At 33.3% G+C, this 24,758-nt stretch overlaps 2 protein-coding genes across 2 annotated transcripts; one reads left to right on the forward strand and one right to left on the reverse strand.

Annotated features, from left to right (window-relative positions):
- The first annotated feature begins 1,868 nt into the window (after positions 1-1,868).
- LOC129949523 (transmembrane protein 199) lies at positions 1,869-12,635 on the forward strand. Its single transcript, XM_056061042.1, has 3 exons — positions 1,869-1,977; positions 4,678-5,179; positions 12,342-12,635. The coding sequence occupies exons 1-3, from the start codon at positions 1,894-1,896 to the stop codon at positions 12,575-12,577; spliced, it is 822 nt and encodes a 273-aa protein (XP_055917017.1). The 5' UTR covers positions 1,869-1,893; the 3' UTR covers positions 12,578-12,635.
- Positions 12,636-14,229: 1,594 nt separating this feature from the next.
- LOC129949524 (carbonic anhydrase 1) lies at positions 14,230-23,768 on the reverse strand. Its single transcript, XM_056061043.1, has 4 exons — positions 23,551-23,768; positions 15,078-15,236; positions 14,756-15,012; positions 14,230-14,697 (listed from the first exon to the last, which is right to left on the reverse strand). Exons 1-4 carry the CDS (start codon positions 23,576-23,578, stop codon positions 14,335-14,337), a joined length of 807 nt encoding a protein of 268 aa, XP_055917018.1. The 5' UTR covers positions 23,579-23,768; the 3' UTR covers positions 14,230-14,334.
- Positions 23,769-24,758: the final 990 nt, after the last annotated feature.

Consider the following 24,758-nt stretch of genomic DNA (forward strand, 5'->3'; position numbering starts at 1 on the left):
ATTATTTGTTCAATGGAGCCGCAAGTTAGGATTAAACGAATCAATGATTATAATCTCAAATTCGGGCAACCTTTATAAGAATATTGATTAAAACCCGCAATTGAGAAAATTTGAGCTTGAATAATCATGACGATAATTATCCGCTTATATGAAAAGTATTTTTGAACGATATATATACAAAAATTGTGGAAATAAGAGAATATGTATGTAAATTAAATTTAACAGAAGTTATTTGTCTATTGCTTATAAAGTTAACTATTCATTTTCCGCACTAAATTCGTAAGATGAATGTTTCTATTTTTCAATAAGATTTTTTAAAAGCATTGTGGAGAAAATGACGTATTTTGATTGGAAACTATGAGTCACATGTGTTCATGTTGAGCTTTACAAAGACAGTTTAACAAAACAATTTAAGGATCATATTCTTAATCAATAGTAATCAATAATTCATGGATACAATGAACCATTTTGCTGTTACCTGGCAAACACAAACTGACCGACTGCGATGTATACTACATTTGATGTCAAAAATAGGTTTAAAACAAGGTGATGCACTGTCATGCGACTTTTTCAAAGTCGTTCTGGAAAACATTGTGCAAAATTCAACCATCAACACTAAAGGAACAATCTTCCAAAGGTAAATCCAATTACTCGGATACGCAAATGATATTGACATAATTGAAAGATCAAAGCATGATGTCAGGGGAGCGTTTTTGAGCATTGCGACGGAAGCGAAGAAGATGGGTTTAGTGGTCAATGAGGGAAAGACCAAGTATATGCTGTCATCAAAAAAGGACACTGAACGACGACGTCTTGGACAATACGTCACCATGGACAGCTATAACTTTGAGGTAGTTAAGGACTTTGTCTACCTAGGCACCGCTATTAATGCAGACAACGACACCAGCGCTGAAATCAAACGAAGAATAACTCTTGCAAATCGCTGCTTCTTTGGACTTAGAAGGCAATTGAGAAGTAAAGTCCTCTTTCGAGCATCTAAAATCAACATTTATATGACAATCATCTTTCCGGTTCTCATTTATGGCGCTGAGGCCTGGACCCTGTCAAAGAAAGATGAGAGCGTCTTAGGATGCTTTGAGAGAAAAATTCTTCGAGTGATTTGTGTTTCCGTCTACATAGATGGAAAATGGAGGAGGAGATATAACGACAACCTGTACTGGCTGTACTGCACAGCTGACTTAGTTAGCAGAATTAAAGTCCAACGACTGAGATGGACATAACAGCTCCAGTCCGGAAGGTCTTTGAATCCAACCCCGGTGGACGGCGCAGTAGAGGAAGACCGCGACTCAGGTGGAGCATGCAAGTTGGTGAAGACCTCTGACAGTAGCCCCACCTTAAATAAGTAAGTGAGCATTTCATAAAAAATCGAAGAAATAAATCCTTTTATATCCTTTCCCTTTTTCATTTTTTCGTAATCAGCTGCCAACGTTTATTACATAGGGTTACCTTTTTCGGCCACGTTTTTTCCCTCAATTTTCGTAATTTCAAGATACTTAATTAAAAAAAATGGCAAGAAATGTTTAAATTGTTTTATATAAACTCTTTTTTATGTTTATCCACGTGTATTTGTTTGTGCTATAAATGTTTGCCGGACAAATTTGGACCGTGCCCAATTGAACTTGACAAATGAAATGGCTCGGAGCCAATTATCTCGGTCTCGTTTGTCTAGCCCTCACTTTGTATATATTTAAAACTTTTTGCTAAAAGTATACAAAATTAAGAAAAATAAAAATAAGTTTTTAAAACGAAATGCTTGTAATATAAACGTATATCTTAAATATCGCAGAAAACTATGATATGGGCTCATGTAGAACCATTGTAACATTTGATAGCACCTGAAACGCAAAACCAATAAAATAAAGAGGAACGCACATGACTGACGACAGCAGACAGCTGATTTTAGATTTCAGTTTGACAAAAGGGTTTGTTTTTCTTCACGTGATAAACAAATATCAGGTATTTTTGTAAATTTTATTTATTGGAATTTTATTTACTAAAAACATTCCTATTACTTACAAATTAAAATTCGTTGCTATTCTTTTTATGGAGTGTCATTTATGTCTAGTAGTTGAATAGCGTTCAAATTATAAAAAAATGAATTGAAATGTGTGCACATTTCCAAACTGAGCTGCCCTAATAAAACACCTTGTATAATATGTACATGCATATTAGTTTATTGTAATAAAATATTGTTTAACTATCGTTCTTTATGTTAAACGTTTTTATACACAATATTTTAAAATAACCAATAGTATCTAGTATAAGTACTAACGATATTGGCTTCTTACTTCATTTTTAGTTTTACCGGCTTAGGATTAATTTTACTTCATTTGTCTGTAAAGAATAATCGATACACCACTGCAATCAGCATTTCTTCATAGGCGAAATTGTTTGGGTCTTATTTACGATCCGAAGATGTTCAGTATCAGAATAGTCATCATTAGAGCCTTTGAACACTGTAATAACACTGTTCTAACATTAAGAATTTAAAATAAAAACTTTTTTAGCACTCCCTAGACAAATAAACTTGTCGAACGAATTTGTTTTAGATTCTGTCTACCGCTCAATAATTGTAATAAGAAAAAAAAAACTAAACATACAACCTAGTTCATAATGTTTTTTTTTTTATTGCATTGAACTAAGTTCCAATCAAATCTTTAAGAATACAGTTTTTTTAATATTTTAGATTCAAAATAATTTAAATTATGTACACATAAATTCTCCATGCTTTATATAAGAAATACAATAGTTTATTCGTTTAAAAAAAGATTATAATACAAAATCGAAGAAAAAAATAATACAGATATCGTCAATAAAATAGACACAGAGATAGTTGCTAAACGTAAAACCAAATTAATACAACATGCAACATGCATTAGAAATAAATTCAACCGTTATCAAAAAAAGTTAGATTTTGCAAAATAACATGTTTGCTTGTTGATTATTTGGCGATGAACCGTTCCTTTGGTAAGACTATGTTTTTGTTGGACATTAAAATAGAAAAAAAAAACACAGATTTTAATATTTAAATAGGATCAAAAATATTAGTTTTAAAATGTTTTTCTTTTATAAGACAATAAGTTCACTTTAGGAAGTAAATTTAAATTATTTTAATAATATAACAATTAATTCTAAGAAAAATATGGGTCGCGGTAAGCATTGTTCCCTAGAAGAAAAAGCTGTCATTTTCGTCCTACGAGGTGAAGGAAATAGCCAGAATAATGAGCAAATCTCTCAAGTTGATTGCAAAATCAATTTGACCAATTGAGCCAAAAAACAGCTGCGAAAACCAAGCAGAACAACCTCAAGAAAAGACTGAAAGATCATAACAAGTCTTCAAGGGAAATAAAAACAAACTACAGCTTCCAATAACTTCCAGAATTGTTCGTAGAAGACCTGTTGAAGCTAACTTGTTCACCCACAATCATTTCGATTTGAGAGGCCAAAAGGTGGCAAAAAGTGAAGCAATGTTTTGTGGATGGACGATACAAAGATAAATTTGTTCGGAAGTGATGCTAGAAGAACGGTTAGAAGACTTCCTTTGAAAGAATTAAGTCCCAATAAAACGGTCAAGAATAGTGGCGGCAGTGTCATACTTTGGAGTTAATATTCTTGATATGGCGTTGGAACCATACATTTTATTGAGAGTAAAATGGATCAAAATATGAAGGTGAATATCATGAAGGATACAATTCTGCCTTATACGGACGAGAACACGCCTCTCAAAATTGTCTACAGCAGAACAACGACGCTAAAAGTACACATCCAAATCTGCTCAAAACGTTTTTTAAGACCAAAGACTCGGCGTATTGAAATGGACATTCCAATCGCCTGACTTAAATCCCATAAAACAAGCCGGAGATTGAAAATACGTGGTTGGGAAACATTTAACGAAAATAAAGCCGAACTGTGGAGGATGGTTCAATCAGGAGTGGTACAATATTTCAATTGACAGATGCTGCCGATTATTTGACTCAATGTCCAACAGATGCATTTAAAGCTATGGGCCATGCTACCAGATATTAAAATAATTTTGAAATCTAGAAGAGTCTTGCATTTAAAATATTTTTTTTTAATTTGTGTATGTATTGTAATGTCCATGAAATGTGCTCCTTTTTTACATTTATGAATTTAAAATATTTTAGTTTATAATGGATAATTTTAGTTTGAAAGAAAAAAATAAGAAAATGGAGACCAAACTTGAAAAAAAAAACTTTTTAAGTCAATAAAATATTGAATTTTTATAACACTGTTTGGTGTTTCTATTTTAATGTCCATATCTGTATATGTATTTATTGTTTAAGGTTATTAAACGGTTAAAATTACTTTAAATCTTTTGATACATGGTTTTTAAAGCCTTACAAAACATTCTCATTTTCGTAATAAGAATTAACCTACTTGACAAATATGTACATATACCTTTTAATATATATTTTTGATTGTAAGTAGTGTTTGTTTTTGGTTCCGTAATCCTAATAATTCTTTAAAAATTAAAATGAAAAATATATCTTTACGTAAAAATAACAATAAAAATAGGTTTCTATTTTGCATATAGTTAAGCTTTTTTATTTGTTAATAAACTTTAATCGGTTTAAATAATATAGTTCTGTTAAAAAGTCATATTTAATAAAACTTTAAAATGTTTTTCTATATTAGATCGTCAACACTATCCGAAAAATCATGCCTGTAGAAACCATAAAATGTGCAAAAGTGAAAATAGTACCAACATTGGAGCTGGTCGAGTTTATCAAACTAAACGCAAACGATATTGAAGATTTGCCTGAATCATTAAAGTCACTTTGTTTAACAAGTAAAAATTCAAAATCTACAACTAAGCCAAACGATAAAATAGAAGAATTAGAAGAGGATGAAGAAACCGATAAAAACAGAATATCCCTAAGTCTATATGATTTTTATTGCTTGAAGAAAATATTAAATGAATTAAGAGCAAGTGAGAAAACAAACCGTTATGCATATGAATTTTTGGAAAATTGTGAAGTAATTTTACCTGAAAATGAAATTATACCACGAAACCAATCATTAGAAGATAGATGCGAAAAGTTGAGGGCAGCGCAAGCGAATACAGCGTATATGAATATAACAAAAAATGTTGATCTTACTATCAAACAAAGGCATGAGGATTCATTTGCTTTTCAGTGTGAGTATAATTTCTTGAAGAATTTTTTACTATTTTATTTTTCTTATAAATACAGTGAGCGTCATTAATATTCGGTTTTTATTCTTAAACATACCTTTGGTGTTTTTTTAGTACTAAAAGTTGAATGTAGGTTTATTGTTTGGTTATTTTATAAATAAGTATATTATTCCATAAATATTTCATTTAAAAAAATTGTGCAATCACTTAACTGCATTAAGATATACGATAAACAACGCAAAAAGGACACATGTAAGCGCTTCATTAATAATCGTATTTTTGTTTTCTTTGCTGAGTTTGACATTTGCTCCTAATAACAGTTTGTCTATTCAAGAGTGCCGTTAAAATAAAGTGAAAGTGTTCACTAGATGTTTGCATACATTTTTAAAACGATTTAGTGCAAGATCGTTTGGTTTTATTTAAAAAGAAACCTTGTTATTTTTCACCATAATAAAGGTGAAACATACAATAAATTAATGATATTTTAAACATGAAACCAAACACTGTCGTAAATATTGTTGGGTGGAATAAAAGAGAAGGAAGGATCGAACCAAAGAAACAGATGGGTCAACCAAAAAAGTTAACAACTTAAGAAGAACGGCTTATAGTAAGAAAACGAATATGGAGAGTTTACCTTTATCAGCGGGCAAGGACAGTCAGTGATCGATATTTGCACAGTATCAACTGGGTGGCTAAATACAACCCCAAACTTCAAAGTCGGCATAGCGAACTTCTCTGCACACCTTCCAATAGAAGTCAACGTTAAATTCTTTAATGTAGCTAGCCAAAGCATCTCGAATAATTTCCAAAAGTTAAGGTGGAAAGAAAACAGTGCTACCGTTTATAAATTTCTCCTGGATCGTTACTTTAGCTCCCTCCCTCCTCATGCCACAACCGGAGTAGAACATTTAGATGAACGAATAACAAGTGTAATTCATATCTCAGCGCCATTTGCCAGTAGCAATAGCAACTCTAACTCTTTTACTCCTAAAAACGTATGGTTTGAAACTGGTAGATTGTAAAAACTCAAAAGTTTTCTGGGATAATATTCGCGAGCTAGGAGGACGTTGTCGACATTCGGTGAATACTCTCGCAGCTGAGACACTAGCGACTCATTTTAAAACGCTTTTGTCGGCTGACGTGAATCTCCATACCTTCTCTTATGCTCTCCCCAACTTTATAGTCGATGAACTGGATGGTCCAATACTGTTACGTGAATTGGAATCAACTTTACAAAAAATGAAAAATAATAAAGCACCTGGTTTCGATGGAATCCCAGTAGAATTTTACAAAAATGGTACTGAGCAATTGAAAAATTATCTTCTTCTATACTTCAACCGATTATATAATGAGTCTCATGTTCCAAACAATCTAAACAAAGCAGTTATTTTTGCAATTTATAAGAGTGGAGATGTGAACCAGCCAGAGAACTATAGAGGCATATCTATTCTTAGCTCATTAAGGAAGATCTTCACTTCAATACTCTACGAACGGCTGACCAATTGGGTTGAGGACAAAAACCTTCGGAGTATGTTTCAAGCCGGTTTTCGAGCGGGTTACTCAACGCTGGACCATATATTTGCGTTAACAAGTATTGCCAAGAAATGTATTGATAAAAAGAAAAAATTATACGCTTGTTTCGTTGACTTCAAAGCTGCATTTGACAAGGTGAATAGACAAGCATTGTTGTACAAGCTCTCAATGCTTGGAATCTCTCGGAAATTCTTGCAGCTATACTTCAATTTCCTTATCTCGTCGACTGCTTCGGTATGGGATGGATCGCATCTATCAGATTGGTTTGAAACGACAACAGGTGTCCCACAAGGCTGCATTCTAAGCCCAATCCTCTTCGCTTTATTTATTGATGATATTTCCGATGTTCTTCCAGGAGGAATATCTTTTGCCGACATACAAGTAAAAGTCTTACTCTATGCTGATGACCTAGTATTGCTGGCTGAAAACCCTTTCACTCTACAGCTGCAAATAAACAGGTTAAATACATTCTGCGAGAAATGGGGGTTAGCTATCAATACTAGCAAAACTAAGGTGATGATTTTTGAGACTCGTCAAAGAAGAAGGCTTCCCGAAGAGAATTGGCAACTTAATAATATTGCTATTGAAGTGGTGCAGGAATTTAAGTATCTGGGAGTTTTAATCACACACAACCTTAACTTCGCAAAGCATGTTAAGAATAAAAGTAATGAGGCTAAATTAGCTTTGAGCATAATGTGGCCCAAGTTCTTTGCGAACCAAGAAATTGATCTGTTGTCAAAATACCGTGTGTTTCGCGCGACTGTGAATACATGCATGTGCTATGGTACCCCGGTTTTCGGACATACTTATATAGAGGCGTTCGAAGCAGTACAAAGATATTTCTTCAAGCGCTTATTTAGATTGCCAAATTCAACGCCAAATTATGCCATCTACGTGGAATCAGGATTATCGCCTCTTTACATTGAAAATCTAAAATCAAACTCCGACTATTTAATAAGAGTTATGAGAAGAAGCGGAAGAAGTCTTCATAAATCAATCATGGTAAGATTGTTGCAAACGAGTGCTTCACCATTCAAGGATTGGAACGAGTTAGCCCTAGCCCACGGAACTAATCTTCCCCTAAGTGAAACAAACGTTGATGAATGGCCGGTGCTTTTTGCTAATGTCATCGCTAAAATAGATGAAAAAATTTACACCCAGCATCTATCTAGAGCAAATGAAACTACATCTAGAAATATGTATAAGAACCTAAATCACCAGTTACCCTCGGAAGCGAATTATTTCTCTACTGAATTTTCGGCCGAAGCTATAAGCTACATATTCAGAGCTCGTGTCGAATTGTTGAACTTAAACTTTATGCCCCACCGAGCTGACTTGTCACAAATTTGCGAGCTTTGCAACAGACGAGAGAATGAAGATACAATCCATTTTATTGCAATCTGTCCAATGCTGCAGGAAATCCGACGATTGTATTTCGAATCAAGTCATCTCACCCTAAACCGACTCTATGAAATACTCAATGGAGCGATAGGATGGTCTACCCTCTATAAGTACTGCAAACACGCCTTAGCATATCGCAATAGTTATGTAACTTAAAACAGCAGTTGTTGCAGTTCAAGCACCATAATTTTTGTTGATATCTTTTGTGTTTCAAATCACTTAAAAATTTTAAAACGTATAAATATATTTGTGTTTCAAATCATTTCAAAATTGGTATCTTTTTGTGTTTCAAATCATATTAAAATTGTTAAATTTCTTAATTGAATTATGTAAATCTAATTTTAGTTACTTTATGCTTTTTTGAATTTGTATACTATAAAAAAAAAACTTGTTACTTTTATTTATTTTATTTCATTTTTATTCTTTATAACACTAAATGAAATGTCATAACAGGCAGACGGCAGAATAAGCCATGTCATTATTCTTAAGAAAAGAAATATTGTTAATCAAAAATTTTTGTTAATAAAGAAGTTATCTATCTATCTATCTATCTAGTAAGAAAAATTAAAGGAAATCCTCGTTTAAGTGCACCAAAAATTGTGCAAGACGAGTAAACGGCATGCAAAAAGAAAATATCTACATGAACGGTACGCCAAACCTTAAAGACAAATGGCTACAATGGTCGTGTTGAACGAAAAAAGCCATTTATCAATACGCACAACAGGCAATTCAAATTTACGAGGGAACGCAAATATAAGGATGGAACTTGGTGGGATGATGTAATATTTGCTGACGAGAGTAAGAACAACCTCTTTGGATCGGATGCAAGAGTTATGGAGTGGCGCAAGCCAAATGAAGAGCTTAAAAGCAGGAACACAAAGCCAACTGAAGCATGGTGACGGGCACATCATGGTTTGGGGGTGCATTTCGGCAAGAAGCATTTAAAATTTAGTATTCATTGGCGTTATATTAAATAAGGAATACTTTTTGAGGATCTTAAAAGAAAATTTAAGACAAATTGCCGAGAAAATGGGCATTTTAAGGAATTTCAAATTTTACCAGGACAACGACCCGAAGCACAAGGCGCATGTTGTAAGGACTTCTGTATAATCTCCAGACCTTAACCCAATCGAGAATTTGTGGGATAAATCGGACTGTCGAGTTCGCGAAAACCCTGTCTCTTCAATAAGTGCACTAAAGCAACGGCTTCAAGAAGAATGGAGCAAAAGAGGCATTGAATACATTCAAAAAATTATAAAAAATATGCCCAAGCGACTGCACGGAGTTTAATCCAACCAAAGGTTCAATGGTAAGAAGGATTAATTAAAAAGTTAATATAAGTATGTAAAAAACCGAACATTAAAGAAGTGTTATTTTTTGAGTTTTCGTATTCATTATTAATTTTATTTTGTTAATTTGCTATTTAATTAAAAAATGTATATATGTATATTGAAATTATTAAATACAAAATATTTTAAAGAAAAAACAAGTGGTTTTCAAAAGTTTAAAGTGAAAAGTAAAGTCTTTTTATGGAAAGAAACAAAGAAAAAACCGAATATTAATGGCACTCACAGTACATAAATCGCCAAGTAAAGTTGAAAAAGTGACAAGTGACAATGTCTGACATTATTAAGGTATTGGGCAGGTTCAGAAAAACTTAGTTTATAGTCAATTACATTCTTTGAACACAAAATTAGTTAATGTTTCAGATGTCTTTAATTTCAAACTTGTAAATTGCTTCACTATCATCTACCATCATGGAAAAACTACCAAAACCATTATTAACTCCTTGCACAACGTACAAGTTCTTTATAAATTGTGTTTTGTATTTTAACTAAAAATTCATTTTTCCTTTTCCAACATAAAAATGCACCCTACGAAAGGTTAAAAAATACAGAGCTATGAAGTTCAGCTTTCAGTTGAAAAAAAAAACATGATCTGATCAGCTGACATTTTGTAATAAATGGATTTGTTTTAATTGTAAGGACTTGACTAAATATCTAGTCAACTTTTCAATGAAGTAGCAATTCTTTGGCATCCGGCCACTACTTAAAAACTTGCCTTACTTTCAAGTCCAGTTTTTCAAAATTAAGTGTTTTAATAAATAGTTTTCATAATAATTTTTTTAAGGCAACTCCACACTTTTTTAAAATCCTGAATAATCTAACATGCTTTTTTTTTAAATGAGTGGAATAAAAGTATTCCCAAATAAATTATTTTAGTTTCTGGTACATCTCCATTGAAGCATTAAAAAAAAAAACTCTAAAATCGAACTCTAAGAGCAATGCACGCTACAGTTAAAAAATGTACTATTACGAGGACAGAATTTTATTTGAAAACAAAGTTTATGGCTATATTTTGAGGCATATTTTCTTTTGTACAAAACATCATAATATTTTGGATTGCTGATACACGATATGTTTAATCTAATATCGAAGGGGTTATGAACTTAACTACTTTCTTCGTGTTTTTGACCAGGGGCCATGTAGTATGAATATTATTTGGTAATTGAATTACTAACTAAATTCGGTTGTAGTTACATAACTTGCAAATAAAGTGACTTTTCTTCAAAACATCCTCATTTCATGCAATACAACTCTCATACAATATCTAGTCTATCTTAAACATTGGGCTTGTATGGATCGCAAAAGTCAAAAATCAAATTTCATACAATCTACACAAACAGATTACTACACATTCAAATAAAAGCCTGTATCTACAAATAAGTAAAAGCGCAAAATTAAGCGATAATTGGGTGAAGTATGCAGTGCAGTCGGTTAGCGGTTGTACTGATTTTTGATGCGGATGTTTGAGGAAAAGGAAATGGCAAAGCCGTTAGAGTTCAGGCGGATTATTCAAATATTTAATAGGAAGTAGTTTTTGTTTGGAAGCTTCTGTAAGGCTGAAACGAGAGTGCATTTTAATATCTATTGTTTTATTAGTTAAATATTAAATGTTGTATGATCAATATGTTTGTTATGTTCATTTATTTTATTGTAATTACTATTAACATTTATAATTCAATACCAATTCAAACATGGTAGAGGATAGTCGTAAGAAATAATTGTATATGATTTCCTTAGAACAGCTCAAATTAAAACAAGCATTTGACTTTTAATAGAAAAGAAATGTTGAAAAATTTAAAATTAAATTATCTAATTCATAGAGTTTGAAAAAAAAACAAATATTTAGTAAAAATGAGTTTGAAAAGTGATTTTTTAAAATTTTTATAAAGCCATATATTTTTTCATTAAGAATTCGTAATACTTAATAATTCTAAAAAAAAATGAAAACTATAAGACTTTAAATTGAAAACCACCAAAACGAAAAAAAAAAATAAATAAGAGAACATTACGACTTATGCAGGTGCATTGGATCAATTTCAATTCTTTTGCAATTAACAAAAAATAATAATAGAAATTGTATATATGAAGTTTAATTTTCAAGTTGTATTCAATAAAAAAATTAATTTGACTTCTAAGTCGTGGAATTGCATAATTCTATGACCAGCTAAGTATAAGGTTTTATGAGATGAGATACACAGGTCTTTGTAAACAGAGTCTTTTTTGTTTGTTTAAAAATAGAGAATTTATTTTCATGATGTAACAATAGGAACTTTTATTTTGGTAGTAATTAAAATGGAATATTTATAGCTTTGTCTGACACTCATTTAAAGTCTCAATTATATATATTGATTACCTTAATAAAAAAATCATCCACTTCTAGCAGAAAGTAGCTAACCCTGAGATCATGAGCAGGAATCGCTACGTATTTGACTTTATATTTTGCTTTTGGGGATCTTTTTACGTAGTAACGTGGTCCTTCACCGCCAAAAATGCGGTTTTATTTGCATACGTAGATATTTTTATATTCACTCACTTCAAAAAATGTGAAATATATCTTGTGGTAGTGGTGTGAATTTTTGTACCAACATCATACAAAATTCATAAAATGTACGCTGCAAATGTATGGATTGGAGACTGAATTATTTTTGTTTGAACAAATTTGATATTTGTATTTGAACACCTAAACCATTTAAGTTTTAGATTATAGCTAAAGTTAAAAGTCACTATAAGACTTAAGTTAAATTTGAAAGTTCAAGAAACAAAAATTAGATCGAACAAAATATATTATTTTCTTAAAATTTAGTTTTAATGCAAAATATTAAAATTCTTTACATTTGCACTTATAACAATTAACAATCTTATTTCAATTTTTTTCGTATTTTTAGTGAAGGAGGTCAATCGACAAGTTATAGCAGTGCTGCAATTTGTTTGTTCTGTTATAGCAGGTTTCGTATTTGGATTTTTGGGGATCGAGTTAATTGTAGGAAACCTGGATTTTGGATTCCGCTTACTACTTGGAATAATGTGTGCACTTATTATTGCACTGGCTGAGATTTATTTTTTGGCTAAAAAATTAAATGAATGTGATGAAATGTTTTCAAAAAAAGTTAAACGAGACTAATAAATATCCACTGGCATTTTAAATAAAAATGGAATTGCAAAATTTATTTTATTATTAACATACATAGTTTTTATTTTATTTCATCGAGTTTAATTGTTCTAATTCATTTAAAAGTGTAAAACATTTTGTACATACTATCTATTATATAAAAACCACAGCACTTGTGTGAAAGTTTTGAAAATTTAAAGATATCAAATAAAAAATGGATTAGCACTTAATTATTTGTTTTAATTAATTCTAAAATAATCTGAATTTGGATTTGGTTTCTCTGATGGGACTAAAACTTTAAAAAATCAGATTGAAAATTCCTTACACACAAACTTTTTATGAAACGAAACTCAAGACCAATAAAATTTTACATAACATAACTTTTATTGAAACAAACATACTGAAGTTGAACCACCTAACTCAGCTGGCCAATGATCCCACCCGAATATCGGACGTGCAAGGTCGAGCAGAAAACACTTTTGACTTGTTTCTTACCTCTGACCCAGATCTCCTCTAGGCACATCTGACCATTGTGTTATATCAGCAAATTTCTCAAGTCAAAACTGTTCAGATAAAGAAAGAGCTTCTAAGAGAACCGTTTGGCAGTACGAGAAAGCCAACTAGGACGGTCTCAATAATTACTTCAGGATCTTTAACTGGTCACCATGCTTCCTCGATAGTGGCGTTGACGCTAGCGCTGATATGATCACAAGTTTGATTCTTCTAGGAGAACTTTTATCCCGAACAGGGTTAAAAGCATCAGACCTAAGGAAAACGCATGGTATAATGCGAGCTGTAAGGAGGTTGTTAGAGCAAAAGAAGTAAGTTTTCGTTGCTATAAAGCCAACCGTACTGAGGTAAGCCGGAAAAAGTTTAAACAAGCCAGGAAGGCCTGCAACGCAATGTCCCAAAGGCAGTAAAAATGTTTGATCATTTGTAAAAAACATGAGGAATTCTCCGTCTCAATCGGTTCCTACGCTCCTCTGAAACGCCTTTTGTTAGCTCTTTAGAGAAAGCTAATCTCTTTGCTAGGCAATTTGCCGCCAATTCTACGCTGCCAGTGAGTGTTATGGCTCCGCCTGTACTTGAGCGAGTAAGTGATTCTATGCGACCAATTTTTTTGTTCGTACTCGTACTCGTACTCAAAAAATCGAATCTTCCTCACCCTCTAATTACCGACCGATTGCAATTACGTACCTTGAGTATGTGCTTATTATAAAACAAAACACTAGTTTGAATGCAACGAATTTACTTAAAGATTTGGAATTCATTGCTCTTGGTGTTTACTGGGGCCATATGACGATTATCGTTTTGGCTATTATCCTTCGCCAAAAAATTGGTAGAGAGAGCTATCGTTAAACAATGACGTTAGATCGAATTATCTAACGTGACTTGGGCCAAAATCTTCTTCTAGATGTCGTAAAATCCAAAGCAGTATCTAAGAAAACTTCTCGTAAAGCAAAGCTCCATGGTGTAGCATTTTTGTTTTCATCAGTGAAGACTGCAAACTAAAGAGCAATTAAACGATAAACTTGACACAAAAAGAGCTATACTCTGTAATATCTTTCTAAAACTAGACTTTTTCTAATTGGGATATTTCTTTTAAGAGATACATTTATATGAATTTATGAACTTGTACGATAAATAGGAAAACAAAGTTTACATCAGATAATAAGCAGAAAAATAATATGTTTTTAATTTTTAATTATAATGCGAGTAGATAATACAATCATATTAATTTCATTACTAAAATTAACAACATCTGTGACCTAATGCTCTCCTGGTTCCCTTAATATTCGGTTTCCTAATGGAAGAGGAGGCCTGTAATTGAGAACGAGCTTTCCTTTGATTTCATTAGCTGGGCATTCAGCTTTAACATCGTAGCAATTTAAATTTCTCATAGCATCCAATTGTTCATGAGACACTTCGACTGGTGTCTTCAAAACAATCCATGTTACTGATTCGGAACAAGGTGGTGTAGTCAAAGATCCTTCATAGGTCCAGTAGGTACATTCTTCTGGGAGGAAGTTAAGCGGATCACAACCATTAGGCAAAGTTATACGATCACCTTTGTGCACTACAAAAGGCAGTAATTCTGTAACCTTTTCTAATTCAGAATGATGATTTCCCGTCTAATTATAAACATGAATACATTTGAAGGATTAATATAAAATTTAAAACCTTGTATACCTTTAAAAACAATGCCAATACAGCTAATCCATCCGGAAAGGCAGCTGCTTCCGAAAAGCTACTATACTGAGAAGTATTCCAATGTACAAAATGTAGTTCACCAGAGTATGACTGCCCATCAACAGTATGCTCTGAACCAACTTCATCAGAACAACCCCAATGACAATGAAATTGCTCTAAACGATATTGGTCTGTTCCGAGTGGTCCGCCAGTTAAAAGAGAATCATTTCCGATTACATCAATTTTCCAACCATGTCCTAGAGTTATGTAAAATTGTTAGAGTAAACACATTTTTAATTATTATGCCATTCTGTGTACTCACCAGTATTAACCAGGCTTTTAGAATCACTGCCAACATAATTCCATATTAGGGAGTTTTCTTTCAAATCGCTATCACGTTTGGCAGTTAAGGTATTAATATCAACTGGTGATTGCCGATGTCCTGATGCTTGTGGAAAAAGCTTAAACCACTCATGTGGGCCTATAAGAAAAATAGAATATTTAAAACAGATATGATTTACATGTTAAGTTCAATGTAGAGAGCACCTATAAATTGTTAAAATAAATAAAATTGCATCGAACCCAATAAAACTTAACAGGTCCTAATTTTACTTATAAAAACATGGCATACATAGTTCAGTTCATTGGGCTTATCGGGAACTTCTTTTCCCATGGATTTGTTACCATATTCGAAAAATTGGTATCGGGAATTTTTCGAAATTGGGAAAAAAATCCCTATGAAAAAAAACTGGGTCAACTCTGGAGAAACCAAAATCTGGGCGGAACATCAAGAACAGCCGAAAACGTGGACAGTAATACTCAGTCTATTCGAGATGATCCAAACCTCTTGATTCGGAAGCGTGCTGTTGCTTTAAATGTGTACAGATCTTCATTATGCCGCATTTTACACAAAGATTTAAAGCTGCACCCGTACAAAATTCAGTTAGTGCCAGAACTCAAGCCTCAAGATGCTGGTCAGAGGCTTGCCTTTGTAAATCATATGATTGAGCGCTTTCCAACGCTCACCAACATCTTGTTTTCCGATGAATTCCATTTTCATTTGAATGGGCATGTAAATAAGCAAAATTTGCGTTACTGGAGTGCAACCAACCCAAAACAAAAACATCAGAAACGGCCACATTCACCCAAAGTCATCGTATGGGCAGCGATGACGGCGCGAGGAATTGTCGGCCCTTACTTTTTTAAATATGGAAGGGGACGCACACTCACAGTGAATTTAGAGCGTTATGTGGAGATGTTAGACGTGTTTTTCGTACCCCAACTGCAAAACTTTCCTAGTTAAAACCAAAGAACATGGTTCCAGCAGGATGGATCAACTTCACACACGTCCAACAGATCTCTGCCTCTAGTTCGAGAAATTTTTCCGAACAAATTAATCTCCAGGCGAGGTGACATAAATTGGCCTCCACGGAGTCCCGATTTAACTCCTATGGATTTTTTCCTGTGGGGTTATGTCAAAAGTTTAAGCTAATAAACCGACTTCCCTGGCACAATTAAAAGAAAATATCCGTCATGAAATGGCAGCCATCACGGAGACTACCTGCCGAGCTGTCATAGGCAATTTAAGTGCCCGACTAAATGAAGGCCGAGAGCGCAACGGTTTACATTTACGATGTTATTTAAAAAAAATAAATTCCCAACCATTGTAGGTAGAAATGGCGATCTCAAGGCAACCTAGCCTGAGATCCAATTAGCACTGTAGTGCACCGTTTTGTACTTCAATATAAAATAAAATTTTTTTCAATAAAGCTAAGACTTTTCTTTTAAAAACAAGATTTAATTGTGAACTTTCTTTTGAGACACCTTGTACCTATCGGCAACTTTTTTGTCATGTGTAAATCTTCTGATTTTCTCTTTGAATATTTCCCCGTTATTTAGTTATCGGAATTGAAAGCGGAGCAAAAAGAATGTAAGCAATTCTCAACAAAATAATAATGGAAATATTAATAAAAAATTATATTTTTAACACTTTACTGCATGGTGGCTCATATAAATATGGGCTAAACCGTATTTTTGTCGATAGTTTATAGTTTTTAACAAATTATGTTGTTTTCTGCATACAGTGTGAAATTAGTAACATAAACGCTCTAAAATTTACTGATAAACGCCATCTATGAACGCCCAGAGGTGGGATGGGTTTTTGGAAAAAGGTGATAACGAAACCGCATTCACAAGTTATACGATACGCCAATAAAATTCTACAAGTACCTGTCTACAGACGTAATATCAAATTCAAATATATAGAACAAGAAACAATAAGATACTCCTGCGAAAAACGTCCCGAAAAAATTGCCAATATACATGTCTATCGTACTGTTACCATCAACTAGATTCTATTGGAATGAAAGCCTAGGTTACCCAAAAATTAACTATGTAATGGCATGTAACCGGTCCAAAGAAAATATGGCAGTAAATGAACAAATTATACCAACCGAAAGCAGATCATCTATGCGGAAATACAACCCAAACAAACCACACATTTGGGGATACACAAATTTCAGCTACGACTTTATACTTGAGCCCAAGGACATGTAAAGTTGTACACCAATTTGCCAAAAAATAGTATATTCAGTGACGTTGTTCCCGACGGATTCAACTACAAATTATTCTTTGACAACTGGTACACGTCCTTACACGTACACGATTTTGCAGCTAGGAACCAGAAAAGCCAATCGGATTCCGGGTTTTAAAGTTCCTATCGAAAAGGAATTGAAAAAAAAGGAAAAGGTGCAACTGTGGAAAAACTGGCGACAATTTATAACCTGGATATTTCTGTGATAACATGGTGTGACAACAGAATTGTGAACCATGCTTCGACATATGTCGGCAACAAACCGTCTTCTGAAGTCCAACGCTTCAACAAAAAAGAAAAGAACTACCAAACTGTATCATGTCCAAAGGCAGTCATAACATAAAATCGGCATATGGGTGGAGTTTATCTTTTGCTCTTCCTAGATACTATAGAATACAAATTAGATCAAAACAATTTTACCACAGAATATTCTTCCACGTTGTACAGACGAACGCTTGATGGTTCTGAGGACTGGCTGATACTAACAGATTTCAAGTGCGTGGTAGCCGAAGATCTATGCCATGCCAGCAAACTAAGCACAACTAACAAACGTGGACGACGCCGACGCTCTTATGTGATTGAGAATAATCAACAATTGAAGATTTAAAACCATGATTTTTTTTTCCTAAAAAAAATAATTAAGGTATGGCTTGATAAAAAAAGTACCTGAGGAAGAAAATGTCTGAAAACAAACGACAAAAAAAAGCAACTGGTGGACCCCAAACAATGAGTATACATTTAGTGAGTTGGAGGAACGTTAATACGAATTTGTGCCTTAGAAGAATCGGTGGAAGAATGCCCAGACGCTTTAACTTTTGGTCTAACAGCTGAACATTGGAAACAGAACTTCAACTCCTCGTCCCACAAAAAAGCCAGAAAAAGGCATAAGTTGTGACATCGCTTTGAAACGAGAAATTAAAATCCAAAAAGAACTCTTCAATAAGGTTGAAGAGGCAGTTAAGGCTATGAAGCGACACCAAAAAGAAATGGAATACCATTTCAAGAAAACATAAAGGTCCAATGACAAAATTAGTGAGTTTCAGAAGAAGATGTTGGATGAAACCTCAAGGCACAACCTTGAAATGGAACCGATGAGAAAGGAGGTTAAAACTAAAGTTAAAGCAAAGCTCGAGTTCCATTTGCTTGAAATCGCCTTCTGGATTAAAAATAAAAAGGATATTCTTTTCACTTTTAATCAAGGATTAGGTCTAGGGCGAAAACAGACAATTTTTTTTCCCAAGGACTTCCCGATAAGGCTGCATATATGTATGTAATATGAAAAAGAGGTTTGCAATATCAAAAGTAGAACATTTTATGATGTATTTTATTAAATTTTACTCATTAATTTAAAAAAATTATAATGTTTATAACCATTTGATTGGTTCATGTTGTTATTCTGTAAATTCCCTTCACATTTCTACATAAAAATTACTAGACAATTTTTATTTCTCGTGAAAATTTTGAAAGTGTATTTTTTCCTTTTAATCGAATCAATTATGTCTGTATATAGAAGATTTATATAAAAATGAAATAACAACATGTTTCTACCATCGTAAATCATTCAATATAAAAGTATATACATGTACATATGTAGACCACAGAATGATCTGAAAATTTGTAGAATGATTCAGTTACATATAAAAAAGAGTAGTTACATACATTTAAATTAACTATGTACAGTGTTGGACAGAGAATTCGGACATAATACTTTGTTTTAGTAGTTTTTTAACAGTTGACAAGAGAATTTAATAAGAACTTTCCTCACTATCGCAAACTATGCTGTATCACCCTGTAATCTTTTTGGAAATAACAGTTATTTACACATGTTTATGTATTATTCAAGAAGATTAGATTGCCATTAATAAAGTTTATGTGGCCAAAGAATTAACACAAATTATTAAAATGTTTGTAAAATGTAAAATAATTGCACATTGTTTATATTTTAATAAAAAAATAATAAAAAATTTCAGATAAAATTCAGGACGAAGTACATAAAGACCATGAAATATCATTTAACAGCAGAACAATCCGTAAAAGACTAATTGATTTGATTGGTTAGAAACAAATATTTCAGCTAGTCTAATGTTCGCTTAAGAATGCGGACAAAGATCTCTACTATGTTATGAAAATGTTCTAGGGAGCAATGAGCCCAAGTTTTAACGTTTGGGCTCTGACGGAAAGCTTCATGTTTGGCGTCAAACGTAGCAAGAGCTGAACACTAAAAACTATGAAGCAAGGTTCTATTGAGGTGTCGATTTTCATGGTAAGGTGTTGGACATTTCATCCAATAGAGTAGCAAATGGACCATCATCAGTACAAGAGCATCTTAGAACGCAATACGGCCCTGACCTAAATCTCGTAGAAAGTTTATGGAATGATGTAGAGTATCAAGATGGATTGAGGAAACCAACAAATTTACAAGAATTTCGTGGAAGCTTTTCAACCTCTCCATATCCAGACGGCAGCGGAGGAATTCCCGAGATGTAGTCAACGTTGGCGTCAATAGTTCCAGTAAGGTTGAATTACTCAGTGAAAACCTTAAGGGCTTCTACAACTTTATCGGAGCCCATGCCTATAAGGAGAGGTTTATATGGTCGGAAGAAAGCATGGCCGATTATTGAAAGCTCAGTATTGTTTGCGCGATCCTGAAAAAAGGAGACCCTCTAAACTGCACCAACTATAGAGGAATCAGTCTACTTAACACCGCTTATAAAATCTTCTCTGTCAACAACCTGAAAGGTCCTTATTAGTGTAGTTTTAGACTAGGAAAGTCCACAGTCGATCAAATATTCACATTACGGCAGATCCTGGAAAAAAAACCAAGAACACCAAATCGACACCCACCATATTTTCATCGATCTCAAGGCCGCATATGACAGCATCTACAGTGACGAGCTGTATAGAGCCATGCCTAGTTTTGGCATCCCATGAATGACCATGGAGAATTCACGATGTTCTATAAAGGTTGGAAACAACTTAACAGTGTTATTTCAATTATATATGTTCTTTATTCCATGAGGTAATATACAAGACTGAGTTATAATAAGGTATGTAAAACATAACTTGATAATACATGAAGAAACTCACATGGCGATTGTACAGTGAGTAAAAGACTGTTTCATACACAACAAACAGAACCTTTCGATGTCAAAAAAAGTTTTTAGATAAGGTGATGCACTGTCATGTGATTGTTTTAACATCGTGCTTGAAAGAATAGTGCAGAGCTCACACGTCAACACTAGAGGCACTATCTTTCAAAAGTCTATCCAATAATGATATTGCCATAATCGGAAGAACTCAGCTTGATGTCAATATGGCTTTTGTGAGTATTGAAGCAGAGGCGTCAAAAATGGGTTTAAGGGCTAATGAGGGCAAAACTTACTACAAGCTGTCATAAAGAAAGGACCTACAACACCGACGTCTTGGTCAAAACGTCACCATCGACAGACGAGACTTTCAGCTAGTCAAGGACTTCGTCTACCAAGTTTGGCTCTAAACGCAGAAAACAAGACCAGCGCTGAGATGAAACGAAAATATAACTCCTGCTAACCTCTGTTTCTTTTAGCTAAAAAAGCAATTGAATGGAAAAGTACTCTCTCGAAAGACCAAAGTGTCGCTATATAAGACACTTATCATCCCCGTCCTGCTATGCGCTGCAGAAGCATATACTATGACGAAAGCGGATGAAAGCACCTTGGTCGTTTCAAAAGAAAAGTTCTTCGTGTGATCTACGGTCCTGTATTCATCGAAGTGTGGAGGGAGTGGAGGCGAAGATGAAACGACGAGCTGTTCGGGCTGTACAGCGACGTAGACTTAGCCAGCAGGGTAAAAGTCCAACGACTGAGATGACTGGGTCACGTAGAGTGCATGGAAACCAATGCTCCGGCTGGAAAGTCTTCGAGTCCACACCCAGAGGACAGCGCAGTATAGGAAGACCGTAAATCGGGTGGCGCGCACAAGTGGAAAGTGACCTCACCCAACTTGGAGCGCGAAACTGGAGACATCTAGGTGGAGACCGAGCTAGATGGAGAAGTTTGTTGAGTAAGGCCCTAGTTCACACAGGACTGTAGCGCCACCTTTATTAAGTAAGTAATTCTGTTACCACTACTTAATGCACTAACAAACGTTATTTATAGATTTTATGTAGCTATTTTCTTTAATTGTTTTTTTTTTGTTATTAAGTTTGTTCATCATTAAATAAAAACAATTTTAAATAAATTTTGTTATAATAATCTGGCTTATTTGAAATCTCTATAAAATACTATTTTGTGCTTATTCTCTGTCCAACACTGTATTTTCTGAACTATGCATCAAGAATGCATGCCAGCGTTCCTTTGGTCTTATTTTCAGTCAGGCTTTCAAGGCTATTAATTCGGTTACATTATCCTTCGTACTGTTACAACAATATCGAGTAGAGGTATCTTGTCTGAACATAAACATCCAAGTCACTCTTATTTAAGGTTCAGGCCATAGTGGCATTGTGAAAATAACGAGGCTGAAGAATCAGCCTGGCTTATGCTTTGGAAGGCAAAATCTACTCTATTTTTCTTAAAGAATTTCTGGTGAAGCGGTTAAACCGATTGCATGTTTCTAGAATGATATGAGCATGCAGCAAAGTTGGGCATTTCCAATAATACCCATTGCCATAGTTGTGGGAAACAACATGAAAAGGCGAAGGTGATTTACGCTTTATACGAATGCCTTGACCTGGTTAATTGTAAAATGTTATTTTATGAAAAAGGTATTTCTGAAAAATCTTAATGAGCTTTTTGAATTGAAAATTAATTAATGTTATTTCCTTTCAACGCGCAAAGTGGATCTACGACCCGCTTAGAGGCCTCTCTAAAAAAACCTTTCACATTTTATTCTGTTCATATTCATAGGTCAATCGAGTTTTGGTATTAAAATGGTACACTCGAGCCTTAACTGGTTGAAAGGTTACTTGTGACTGCCTATCTACCTTCTCATTGTATCCATTTTTAGTTAAGAAAACATTTTAAGAGCTGAGAAACTAGCTGTGGGGTAGTTCAGGAACTACTCAAACTCTAAACACAACCATTCCTGCATTTAGGTTTTAAATTACCCACTTTCATACAATATTACATATATAATAGAAACATGGAAGATTTTGGTACAAACATAGTTGTCCGCACACACGCGCGTATCTCATAGTAACAGTTTTTCACATTCATCTTTTCCTACCCTTTGTCCATGTTATAATAATTGTGCGAATAATTCCAGTGATTCAATATCACGAATACAATTTTTTGTTTATTTTGTAATAACATGATTTTAATTTTATAACTACCGCAAATTAAATCAGAAATTGTTGACGCATTATAATTAACACCTTTTTTTTAAATAAACAACGATACTAATTTATTGATTAACTAGCAAACAATAATTTTAATAACTACTTTGTTGATATATTTTTCAATGTTAGTTATTAATTAAATGTTCATTGTTTCTTTAAATATCGTTTTGTTTCTTTTCTTTTTTAATTATTTTGCTTAACAATCATGTTAATGAAAGTGCACATTTTTTAAACCGAAGTATAGAAGATTACGAACAATTCATTTAACGAGCGTGTTTGCTCCTATACCAGCTGCCATCATATAACTTTAACATGGAATTTAATAGCTTTAAATTGGCTCAGACAGAAAACTCAATTGGAAGCCGGAAGATAAATCTCAATTCCAGCAGTTCGTTTACGCTAAGCCCAGAGCCAGACAGCAAATACAATAACAATACGTACCTATCTACCACCTTGATTAAACAAAACAATATATATGCACCAAGAATAATTAGGAAGCAATTTAAACTATCAAATGAAACATAAATTATTTTATTTAATTAACATTTTTTTTTAAATCAAAAACTCGTGACAAACTTTCGGCGTTTTTCAAAAACAAAACGACCCGAGCGCAGTGGGCTTAAGTTGTTTGCACTCGGACAGTTTAATTCAATCATCAATCATTTACTTTAAAATAATAATAATAGCAATAATTTTTCCTTTCGTTTTCGTTTGTTGACAGTTTCGATTTATGAATTTTTTCACAAGCCTTTCAATAAATTATTCAGCTTAGATAACAAACCAATGTCTGTGTATTGCACTCACGAGAAAATTGATCATATGACAGTCTTTTTATAGTTTTGTTGGTAGTTTCCAAAAAAAGTAATTTGAATTTAACAGATCACTCACCATTTTCAATATCATATCCCCAACTCATAACAGGAAACAACAGTCCAACACTATGTTGCACAAAGCAAAAGATTAATTCAATTTATTTTATTTTTGTGTATAATTAAATTAAAAATCTTTTAATAAAGTAAAGGGGTTGGCTATGGTATGGTAGGTGTATGGTATGCTAAGCGTTCTGTGTCTGCTTCTACTGACGACTGGAACTGGAAATTAGTGAAGCCAGTTTTGCAAATTTATTGTGCCTATGAAAACTGAATAAAGCTCATTCTAGCTTTCGTATTCCCAGTATAAAAATTGTTTTGGCTCGTATAGAACAAAATATTTGTCACCAGAGCTTTTAGATTTTTTTGAAAAAATAACATTGATATATTTTCGTGACTTTAAACTATGCATTTATCTCATGGAATGCAATGCAATAAGAGGAAACAGAAAATAGTTTAAAACTTTTCCGAATAATCTTACAGTAGTGGACGTACATTACGAGTATTAGAGAAGAAGACATACGAGTACATATAGACAGAGTATAGTTTTTAAATTTCTTTAATTAAGGGTAATCAATAAAAATAAAACTGCAAGTGCATATTGCTGTTAGAACGGCCTTCAACGCCATAAATGCAACTGAAAGATTTTTGAAATAATAATAAACATAAGAAATTTTAAAATAACTACTTACGTATTTTGTGAAAATTAAGAATTAAATTCCACGTTTAAAAGCAAACATCCAGTATGTATTTATTTATAAATAAGTCGGTTTAAGGGAAAATTAAAAAATGTATGAAAGACTTCAATGATATAATTTAAACCAGAATGAATTTACGCTGCACGCGACTTATGCGAATTATTTTAAGCCTAATCGTAAACCATTCATTACACAACAGTCAATTATTTATTATTATAACGTTTCAACTGTAAATATCGATATTCTAAACTGTAAATGAATGTTGTTTTGTTTGCGTTTTTCTCGTTTACAACAAGCTTCGTTGACATTTATTTTTCTGCATCGTTCTGTTCATTTTCTGTTACTTTTCCTAACAAAAATGTTAACTAATGAAAACTAATACTATTGTGTTCAAAATAATATTTAAAGGGAAGAGTACTCAGGCGACAGAGTTTAATGTCGGATTTGTATAGAACAGTTAAAAACAAGCATTTTTTTACTATAGGAGGGCGGTTAGGCGTTAGGAGGAATTTAAACAAATACGTACGTT

This window comes from Eupeodes corollae, chromosome 3, assembly GCF_945859685.1.
Source record: "Eupeodes corollae chromosome 3, idEupCoro1.1, whole genome shotgun sequence".
NCBI classification, from domain to species: Eukaryota; Metazoa; Arthropoda; class Insecta; order Diptera; family Syrphidae; genus Eupeodes; species Eupeodes corollae.